The 11,680-nt window shown below is 42.9% G+C and overlaps 1 protein-coding gene across 1 annotated transcript; it reads left to right on the forward strand.

Annotated features, from left to right (window-relative positions):
- The first annotated feature begins 1,710 nt into the window (after positions 1 to 1,710).
- Positions 1,711 to 11,483, forward strand: LOC144509769 (complement C1s-1 subcomponent-like). The gene is made up of 4 exons (XM_078238558.1): positions 1,711 to 1,922; positions 2,473 to 2,650; positions 6,797 to 6,909; positions 10,561 to 11,483. The coding sequence occupies exons 1-4, from the start codon at positions 1,833 to 1,835 to the stop codon at positions 10,588 to 10,590; spliced, it is 411 nt and encodes a 136-aa protein (XP_078094684.1). The 5' UTR covers positions 1,711 to 1,832; the 3' UTR covers positions 10,591 to 11,483.
- The last annotated feature ends 197 nt before the right edge of the window (positions 11,484 to 11,680 follow it).

The following is an 11,680-nucleotide window of genomic DNA, read 5'->3' on the forward strand; positions in this document are numbered from 1 at the left end:
TACAACTAATCAAGTCTTTAAGAAACAAAACAATGTGAGTGGAGAGAGCATCAAGACAGGCTAAAAAGATGTGTATTGTCTCCAGACAAGACAGCCAGGTACACAGGTAACAAGGTACACAGAGAAAAGTAAATTATAAATAAAGAAATAAGCAACTCACCCCTGCTCGCCCTTTCTGCCTAAGCCCGATGAGCCAAAGCCCCTCCAAAGCTTGTCTGGAGACAATACATAACTTTTTAGCCTGTCTTGATGCTCTCTCCACTCACATTGTTTTGTTTCTTAAAGACTTGATTAGTTGTAAGTATTCGCATTCCAACCATTATTCATGTAAATTGAGTCTGTGTCTTTATAAGCTCTGTTTGTGAACAGAATTCCCACTCACCTGAAGAAGGGGCTTAGAGCTCTGAAAGCTTGTGTGGCTTTTGCTACCAAATAAACCTGTTGGACTTTAACCTGGTGTTGTCAAACTTCTTACTGTGTTTACCCCAGTCCAACGCCGGCATCTCCACATCATTTCTCCAAAGCAACAAAGATAAGTGGGCAAGTTCATGACAGATGCAATATAATGTGAATAAAAGTGAGGTTATGCACTTCGGTCGCAATACTAGGGAGATAGATTGTTATTTGAATCTTATAAATTGAGAGGGGTGGATAGTCACCGAGATCTGGGTGATTGGGTGCATCAGTCGCTGAAAGTAGGCACGCAGGTGCACGCAATAAAAAAACCAAATTACATTTTGGCCTTCATTAAGAGATAAGGTAAGTATAAGATTGTTTCACTGTAATTGTACAGGGCCTTGGTGTTGCCGCACCTGGAAATTCATGTTGCAGTTTTGATATCCTTCTCTGAGGAAGGATGTCCTTGCTATAGAGGAAGGTCAGCAAAGGTTTACCAGGCTGATTTATTTGATGGCAGGTTTGCCAAATGAGAAACTATGACAGTTAGGATGATATCCATTGGAGCTTAGAAGAGTGAGAGGGGATCTCATAAAAACTGACAACATTCTAATAGGCTTAGAGAGGGTAGATTCATAAAGAATGACCCCGAAAGTGGTGTCATCCAGAACTAAGGGTCATAATTTGTGGTTTAGGGATAAACCTTTTTAGGGTTGAGGTGAGGTGAAATTAGTTCACCCACAGGGTTTTAAATCGATGGAATTCACGACCTCAGAAAGTAATTGAGGTCAAAATCTTGTGTGATTTCAAGAAGAAATTAGGTATAGCTGTTGGGGCTAACGGGATCAAGCAACATCGGGGTAAGGCGGGACCAAGATATTGAATTCGATGTTCAGCGATGCTAAAATGGTATGGTGGAGTGGCCTCAAAAGGCCTAATGACCTCAAGTTTCTATGTTTGTATCTATTAAATTGTATGTCTCTATTTACTTTAGTGTGTGTGTAGGTTTCTGTGTGTGCGGGTTAGCATGTGTGTGTGCATTTATTTTTACATCTCCATTTCTGTGTATATTTGTGTGCACGTATTTCATTGTTCGCAAATTCGATTTTTTGTATGCTTATATTGCAGTGTATCTATTCGAGCATTGCTCTATTCACGCGTGTGTCTGCCTGTGTGATTGCATATCTGTCTGTGTGTATAAGTGTGTGTGTGTGTGTGTGTGCGTTTGTGCGTGTGTGCATGTGTTTGTGTATTTGTAAATCCAATCTCGCAGGTTATTAAAGCGGTAAATGCGTTTCCTGTTCTGCAGGTTGCCTCTGTGTCTCTTTCTGTTCGTTCCAGCTGACAGTACAATTATTCTGAGGGAGTGGCAGGGACATATCACGTCTTCCGGGTATCCTCGAGGATGTCCAAGTAATGGATCCGAACACTGGCACATGACTGTTCCCAGTGATTATGGTGTCATCATTTCATTCACTAATATTGATATTAAACCATCAACTGACTGCGTCATTGATAACATTCAGGTAAAACATTTCTTTCTTTCTATCTAGGGTTTTTTTGCTATTATTTAGTGTCACATGTAGGCTTACATTAACACTGCAATGAAGTTACTGTGAAAATCCCCTAGTCGCCAGACTCCGGCGCCTCTTCTGGGACACGAATGTGCAAATTAGCATGTCCAATGTACCTAACCAGCACGTCTTTCGGACTGTGGGAGGAAACCGGAGCACCTGGAGGAAACCCACGCAGACACGGGGAGAACGTGCAGACTCCAGACAGACACTCACCCGAGGCTGGAATCGAATCCGGGTCCTTGGCCCTATCTATCTATCTGTCTGACTTTCTCTTTCCTTTCTATCTGTTATGCTAAATACCGAGCCTCCCCTATTCCGAAAAAAGCGAAGATCTCTATCCATATATTTGTTGCTTTATACAATAGAAAGGTGGAATCGAGTGATGAACAATTCATTAATCTGCTACACCGTGCTCTTGCTATTTATCAGCTCGAATACAGCGAGAAACAATAAATGTACAATGTCATTTTATTCTTTGTGTGATACCCCAACCCCACAGATAGATTCTGAAGAAGCCACTTATCCCCCAATCTGTGGCACCAGCAGACATTATGAGAAAAGCTTCCAATTTCCACAAGAGTACTACACTGCTGGAAACTGGATGACAGTCATCTTGAACTCCGATTGTTCCAAAAAGCAATTCTACACTGGATTTTCTGCTAATTATTCAGCATTTGGTACGAGTTACAAAACATTATATAATTTGCCGTGCCCAGCAAGTCTATATTATGCACAACCAGCCCATCCCCGTGTATATACTGTCATAAGCGGTGTCCCAGAATGCTTGTTTTTTAAAAAATATATTTTTACGGGATATGAGCATTATCGTGATTGTGAGTATTTTCTGTATTGCCCTTGGTAACATCGTTGTGGGTTTCTGAACTGCAGTGATAAGTGTACATGCACAGACAATGCTATTAAGGAGAGAGATGAAGGATCTTGACCCATCAATTTCTTTATATTTTATATACATTCTCCCTTGTGCTGAATCAGTTCGGTCATTTGTTTTTCGAGTCCTGAGGTCAACCAATTTCCTTCACCACAGAATAGAAAAAACAAACAACAAAGAAAATTACAGCACAGGAACAGACCCTTAGGGCCTCCAAGACTGCACTGACCATGCTCCCGACTTAACTATAACCCTCTACCCTTCCGGGGAACATATCCCTCTATTCCCATCCTATTCACGTATTTGTCAAGACGCCCCTTGAAAGTCATTACTGTATCCACTTCCACTACCTTCCCGAGAAACGAGTTCCAGGCACCCACCATCCTCTCTGTTAAAAAGCCTGCCTCGTACATCTCCTTTAAACCTTGCCCCTCGCACCATAAACTTATGCCCGCCAGTAATTGACTCTTCCACCCTGGGAAAAAGCTTCTGACTATCCACTCAGTCGATGCTTCTCATAATCGTGTAAATTTCTACCAGTTCGCCCCTCAACCTCCGTCGTTCCAGTGAGAATAAACCAGTTTCTCCAACCTCTCATAGCTAATGCGCTCCATACCAGGCAACATCCTGGTAAATCTTTTCTGTACCCTCTCCAAAGCTTCCACATCCTTCTGGTAGTGTGGCGACCAGAATTGAACACTATATTCCAAGTGCAGCCCCACTAAGGGTCTATAAAACTGCAATATGACTTGCCAATTTTTAAACTCAGTGCCCCGGCCGATGAAGGCAAGTATGTCGTATGCTTTCTTGACTACCTTCTCCAATTGCATTGCCACTTTCAGTGACCTGTGTACCTGCACACCCTGATCCCTTTGCCTATCAATACTATTAAGGGTTCTGCCATTTACTGTATATTTCGTATCTGTATTAGACCTTCCAAAATGCATAACTCACATTTGTCCAGATTAAACTCCAACTGCCATCTCTCCACCCAAGTCTCCAACTGATCTATATCCTGCCGTATCCTCTGGAGGTCCTCATTGCTATCCACAAATCCATGAACCTTTGCGTCATCCGCAAACATACTAATCAAACCAGTTACATTTTCCTCCAAATCATTTATATATATATTACAAACAGCAAAGGTCCCAGCACTGATCCCTGAGGAATGCCACTTATTACAACCCTCCATTCAGAAAAGTACCCTTCCACTGCTACCCTCTGTCTTCTTTGACCGAGCCAGTTTTGTATCCACCTTGCCAGCTCACCTCTGATCCCACGCAACTTCACCTTCTGCACCAGTCTGCCACAAGGGACCTTGTCAAAGGCCTTACTGAAGTCCATGTAGACAACATCCACTGCCCTACCCTCATCAATCATCTTTGTCACTTCCTCGAAAAACTCGATCAAGTTCGTGAGGCACGACCTTCCCTTCACAAAACCATATTGCCTCTCACTAATACGTCCACTTATTTCCAAGTGGGAATAAATCCTGTCTCGAAGAATCCTCTACAATAATTTCCCTACCATTGAAGTGAGGCTCACTGGCCTGTAATTACCTGGATCATTCTTGCTACCCTTCTTAAACAAAGAAACAACTTTGGCTATTCTCCAATCTTCTGGGACCTCCCCTGTAGCCAGTGAGGATACAAATATTTTTCTCAAGGCCCCAGCAATTTCCTCCTTTGCCTCTCTCAGTATTCTGGGGTATATCCCATCAGGCCCTGAGGACTTGTCTACCTTAATGTTTCTCAAGAACCCCAATATCTCCTCCTTTTTGATCACAACATAACTCAAACTATCTACACACCCTTCCCAAGACTCATCATCCACCAAGTCCTTCTCTTTGGTGAACACTGACGCAAAGTACTCATTTAATACCTCACCCATTTCCTCTGGCTCCACGTATAGATTCCCTCCCTTGTCCTTGAGTGGGCCAAACCTCTCCCTGGCTACCCTCTTGCTCTTTATATATGTATAAAATGCCTTGGGATTTTCCTTAATCCTGCTGGCCAATGCTTTCTCGTTACCCCTTTTAGCCCTCCTTACTCCTTGCTTAAGTTTCTTTCTACTTTCCTTGTATTCCACACTTGCTTCATGTGTTCCCAGCCTCCGAGCTTTGACAAATGCTTCCTTTTTCTCTTTCACCAGGCTCACAATATCTCTCGTTATCCAAGGTTCCCAAAACCTGCCATATTCATCCTTACAGGAATCTACCGGTCTGGAATCCCCTATCAACTTACACATGAAAGCCTCCCACCTGCCAGATGTTGATTTGCCCTCAAACATCTGCCCCCAATCTACATTCTTCAGTTCCTGCCGAATATTTGTTGTAATTAGCCTTCCCCCAATTTAGCACCTTAACTTGAGGACTACATTTATCTTTATCCATCAGAACCTTAAAGCTTACTAAATTGTGGTCACTGTTCCCGAACTGCTCCCCTGCTGAAACATCGACTACCTGGCCGGGCTCATTCCCCAATACCAGGTCCAGTGTGGCCCCTTCCCTAGTTGGACTATCTACATACTGCTTCAAGAAGCCCTTCTGGATGCTCCTTACAAACTCTGCCCCATCCATGCCCCTGGCACTAAGCGAGTCCCAGTCAATATAGGGGAAGTTAACATCTCCCACCACAACAACACTGTTACTTTTACACCTTGCCAAAAGCTGTCTACATATCTCTTCCTCTTTCTCCCACTGGCAGTTGGGTGGCCTATTGTAAACCCCCAACATTGTGACTACACACTTTCTATTCCTGAGCTCCACCCATATTGCCTCGCTGTACGAGCCCTCCGAGGTGTCCTCCCGCAGTACAGCTGTGATGTTCTCCTTAACCAATAATGAAACTCCCCCACCCCCTTTACATCACCCTCTATCCCGCCTGAAACATCTGTATCCTGGAATGTTAAGCTGCCAACCCTGTCCTTCCCTTAACCAAGTCTCTGTAATGGCAACTACGTCTAGAATCTCAACTTATCATCATTTTATGCAGCTAAATATATTTTCTGTACGTGCCTGGTTGAACAGTAACAATCACATAGATCGATCTTTGTTCCTGATGCCCCAAAGCAGAATACGCTTCCCCATGTGCAAATTATCAGATTCATGTACCCGCAAAAAGAAAACAACCTCCTTTTATAGTGCTACCCAGCCTTCTGTTACTGGAGCTAAGAACCTAAACATCTACAATATTTTCAAAGGTGTAGTCAATCGGGACTCCTTAATTGATTATTTTTCCACCATCTCAGGAGCCTCTAAATCAGGCGAGAGAAACGAAAGTCAAACTCAAATCTTGCACGAATCATGTTGTATTTGGAGCGTAACTTATTACTCTAAGTGTTGCCTTATAAAGATTGATTGAATCCAAAACTCTGTAAAGAGCTCCAGATGCGCCGAAATAAAGTTTTCGACATGCTGGATCCATGCAGAGTGTCCTGAGTATGGTGTGTCCGCGTGTTCTGGAAACCAAACCCGCGCAGTTTCTTTGGTGTATTTTGCAACGAGGTTCAATACAAGTTCAAGGGACTTGTGCTACATCTCGATTGATGAATGTCACATTGAAAGGTAACATGTCTATTTGCTATGTTTTCACCGATAGTGAAATGCGCAAATGGAACACCAATCCTTTGAGATATTGTATTTAAGTTTTGTCCAGGTGTTCTGACTGTGCTGATAAATGCACTGTTCTCAAAATGCACTGGCAAAAAAGACCACAGGATTCAGTGGAAAAATTCGCAAAGGACACCACGGAAACATAAATAAATTTAATTAATTCAACAAAAGAAAGATTATGACAACTAATTGGATAGTTTTTGTGAGCTCAAATCTGGATATAATTTGTTAAATTTCCACGGGTTTGTCTGCACCTCTCTACGGAGAAAACATGTCTTCTCCATGAAAGTCTGACACGGTTTATGTTCCTTCATCCTTCAGTTAAGCATTGTTCTGATGATATTCTGGAGCACGGCATTATTGAGCCACAGAAAAGCGAGTTTGATTTTAAAGATTGGGTGCAAGCGAGCTGTGAGCTGGGATATCAACTTTATGTAAGTTGACTAAATTTATTTTGCTTCATTTGGCAGAAATTGCAACAGCCATCATTGCTGTTAATTTTGTGGCATGGTCGGTGCAGGCTTGGAGGGCCGACGAGCTTGTTCCAGTGTTGTAATGTTCTTTGATCTTTGTTCAATAATGCCGTGCTCCAGAATATCATCAGAACAAAGTTTGCTTCTGTACTCACTTTCGCAGCTCTTTACCGGGACATGTTGATGCCTGTCTGAATCAATGCCTGTCTGACTTTACCATGTTTTCGCGACCGCAAACGGACCCGACAAAATGGTAAAATCGGGCCCTCTATCATCCTGGCATTTATTAATATTTTTCTGGGCAAGGAAGTTGGTAAATCTTATACAGGGCACAACGTATACCTCAGATGTGGAATTTAGTTAAATTCCTGGCAGCACACAATAGGGAAGATGTGCATGCATTGGGGATAGTGCAGCAGAGGTTTACAGGAACGATTCCAGGTGTGAGAAAGTTCAATTGTGAGGATATTTTGACGAGGTCGGGATTAATTTACTGTAGAGAAGATGTCAAGAGGGTTATTTGATAGAGGTACTCACGCTCATAGGAGTCAGCAAAGAGTAGCGAATGAAAAACTGTTGCCATTCTTGAGGTGATCGAGAACGAGGTGGGTGCAGATTTAAAGTGATTTGCAGAAAAAGCAAATGTGAGGTGAGAATAATGTTTTATTAAACATCCAATGCTCTGGGAATGGAATCCATTTCAGGGAAGGTTGAGTTTGGTTTAGTGAAGGTATTCAAAAGGGTATTAGAATGTTCTTTACTGAAAGTCCATGGTACATGGGGAAAATGCAGGGAAATAGCATGACGTGATACTACTCACTTAGCGAACATAGCTTGGCAGGCAGGGCCATTCTTCAGCGTCATAACAGTCACGTGAACATGTTATTAATGTGCCAGGGCAGCCGATTTGTCTTTGCTGTGGAATTCTCCATGTTCCTTTTTCATTAATTCTTCCGACAACAGTTTACAGATTCAGATTTGGGGGCGGCACGGTGGCACAATGGTGGGGGCGGCACGGTGGCACAATGGTTAGACACTGCTGCCTCACAGCTCCAGGGACTTGGGTTTGATTCCAGGCTTGGGTCACTGTCTGTGTGGAGTTTGCACGTTCTCTCCCGTGTCTGCCTCGGTTTCCTCCGGGTGCTTCTGTTTCCTGCCACGGTCCAAAGATGTGCGGGTTAGGTGGATTGGGCATGCTAAATTGCCCCTTAGTGTTCGGGGGACTAACAGCGTAAATACTTGTGGTTATGGGGATAGGGTCTGGATGGGATTTTGGTCGTTGCAGACTCGAAGGGCCGAATCGCCTCCTCCTGCAGTGAAAGGCTCTATAATCTATGATTCTGGATCTTCCTGCATTATACTCCCACTGCAAATATTTAATCACTAATTAATAGTATCCGTATGTATTTGTAGAAACTTCCTATACAGAGGTGAGTTTGCGATATTATTGATTTTATTATTAGTGTCACATGTAGGTTTACATTAACACTGCAATAAAGTTGCTGTGAAAATCCCCCAGTCACCACACTCTAGCCCCTGTGGGTACACTGAGGGGCAACTTCAGCATGGCAAATGCACATAAACAGCACCGCGTTGGACTATGGCAGGAAACTGGAGCACCTGAAGGAAACCCACACAGACACAGGGAAAACATACAAACTCCACACAAACAGTGACCCAAGTTGGGAATCAAATCCAGGTCCCTGGCGCTGTGAGGCAGCCATTGTGCCACTGTGTGGCCCATGTCGATAAATCCGTGGGGGAAGGGCGTTTTTAAGGGAGGTGCGCAGTGCCCCTTGGGTGGTTGGAGGTTGGGAGATGTCCTCTGGGTTCGGTGTGTGATGGTATCCAAATGTGTTTTGCGTACAAGCTAGATCATTAGAACAGTTTTCAAAACTTGAGGGTGGATTTTAATTCATCTAACATTTTCTGAGTAACTACTGGTGTCACTTAGAAACATAGAAACTGGAAGAATGAGTAGGCCATTCGGCCTTTCGAGTATCTCCAACTTTAATTTTGATTATGACTGTTCATCGAATTCAATATCCTGATTCTCCCGTTCTGTCCATATCCCTTGATCCGTGTAGCCCCTGGAGCAAGATCTAATTTTTTCTTGAAATCAGACAATGTTTTGGCCTCAACTACATGCTGTGGTATTGAATTCCACACACTCCCCATCCTCTGGATGAATAAACTTCTCCTCATCTCAGTTCTAAAATGTTTACCCCTTATCCTGAAACTACGACTCCTAACTTTGGGCTCCCCCATCATTTGCAACATTCTTTCTGAATCTACCCTGTCTGAACCTGATAGAATTGTACACCTCTCTATGAGATCCCCTCTCACTCTTCTAAACTCCAGTGAATATAATCCTAACCGACTTAGCCCCTCCGCATATGACACACCTGCCATCCCAGGAATCAATGTCTACAAAATGATGGAGATTGACCTTTAAACTAGGCTACTGAAGTTACAGGGGGAAAAAAAGGGAAACACTAACCAACACTTATCAATACCAACAACAGCTGGCCGTGTGTAAGCTCACTGAACAATTGGTGTGCAAACATTGGCATGTGAAGTTCTAACAGTCATTCACCAGGTTATCAACACACAACAGTATCACAAAACCCACGCTCGGAAATAGTTAAGTATTTTCAAGGCGTCACCATGCAATTCCTGTTCAAAATGTGACTGCCTCCTGAAATCAGAAAAAAACTAAAACTAATCCCCCTCCCCACTTCTTTCAGCAGTGCCCGAGGATAAAACTCTGACTATTAAACACAGAAACAAATGTGCTCTAACTTCCGACATGCGTAGCAGATGGAATGTCTGTCGGGTAATTTCAGGTGTCCCTCAGCAACCAAGTACAACAGCTTCCACATTCAGTATCTGCTCCCAAATGGAATTTGATTATTTTTGTCCATTCACAAATATCATTCAACAGCAGACATCGTGGCGTTGAACCAGTTGGATGATGGATGCATTCCAAAAATGAATATTTTATTAGTGCAGTTTTGAGAAAAGATTCCTGAGAGAAAAATACATTTTAATCACAGCACTAATCACTTACAAACATATCATATTACACTATCTGGGATTCAGTTTTCTCCTTCGGCTATCTACAGTTCCCTAACTTGGAAACCCACTTTTTTCAAAGGTAAAATTAAAATGTTGTCCCTTAGTCGCCAATTTCCACATTTCTGGAGATCCTGTGGTGACATTCAATCAATTCTGTGTTATCTGTTGATTTGCATTGTGCAGTTTTAGAACCTCCTGTGGTTTAGTGATACGATATGACAGACTTTGATCATGCACTGTTCGCTGTGGAAGACGACTTTATTTACTGCCTGCAGCTTCTAATGTAGCCTAATTGTCACTGAATATGACTTCAATAAGTTATGATTTACTGGCACAGTCAAGAGAAATGTAAAATATATGTTTGACATGTTGATGGACACAGATCAACACTTAGAATTCCCTAACTTGTCAAACTGATGAGTGATACATTCGCTTTCCAACAAAGGTATGACATATCAACACGAACTGTAACTGAGCTAAAGAATAATCTATGACTTATAACATGATTTCCTAACCATCATCTTACCTTCACAGGTGTGGATTGTGGGAAACCTGCCGCCCTGAGGAATGGGAATGAAAGCTACATATCCACTTTTTACAAGTCCAGATCACTGTACAGCTGTGCAGATCCCGACTACACTCTTAAAGGAAATGATGAGAAGCATGCGACTTAGCACTGTTTGTTCTTCAAAATATCACAGCAGGAGAAGTCAGAAGTGAAGTTATTATATTTCTTCTATCGCCAACCTCTCCAAAAATCAGTTCTGGATAAAAACAGGAAAGAATGCATAGGATACATGGACATTCTCCTCGTCTGGTTTTGAAACTGATGGGAAAATATACTGAGCCTAACAGGAAGTCAGAGCAAGATAAAAGTTATTGCAATCAAATAGTTTGAGATGGGGTGGTGTAACAAAGGGGCAGGATGCAGGAATGGAAAGATTTGTGGGGTCTGCAGAGAGTTATCGAGACCGGGAGCGTTGCAGAGGATGGGGTAGGTTACGGACATATGAAATTCTGCAGGACAAAGGAATAGGCCTGATTATAGGTGCTGGCATGAGTCACAGAGAATTTGAGGGGCTGTGGGAGTCTGAAGGCCGTTATTGAACTGAGCAGAATTGTGGGTTTAGAAGAGTGGAAACGATAGGGAGGCCTGAAAGAGTTGGAAGTTATTCCAGAGAAAGGTAGCCTTCCAGGGGCTGAACTAGTCACAGAGGTGGGGCGGGGTCTCCGAGCAGATGGATTTTTGATAGATGGGGAGGGATGTAAAGGCTTAAGTGGATACAGAGTTAATATGGCCTCTAGGGTTGGAAAAGGTTAAAAAAAATGAGGAGAGACATAGGGGCTAGTGGGGTTACAGTATTTGGAAGCACTGTAGGTGGAGGAGGAGGTGACAGAGAGAGGGGAGTTGCAGGGACTGTCAAGTTTGTAGAGGTCAGAGATCCTTGCTGGAGGAATGGGCAGGTGATGCCTTGATGGAATGGGAATGTATAAAACCCAATCATTACAGGTAATTGATAAGTAAATGCGCCTTGACTTGGAGAGGGTGGGAAGGGTTTCGCTTCCTAATATGGGAGCGCAGTCACTGCATAAGGGCTGGAGCTTAGATAAGTTCGGATGTGGCCTTTGAATAAGCTCTAAGTTAATTTTTCAT

Source organism: Mustelus asterias, chromosome 22 (assembly GCF_964213995.1).
Source record: "Mustelus asterias chromosome 22, sMusAst1.hap1.1, whole genome shotgun sequence".
Classification (NCBI taxonomy): domain Eukaryota; kingdom Metazoa; phylum Chordata; class Chondrichthyes; order Carcharhiniformes; family Triakidae; genus Mustelus; species Mustelus asterias.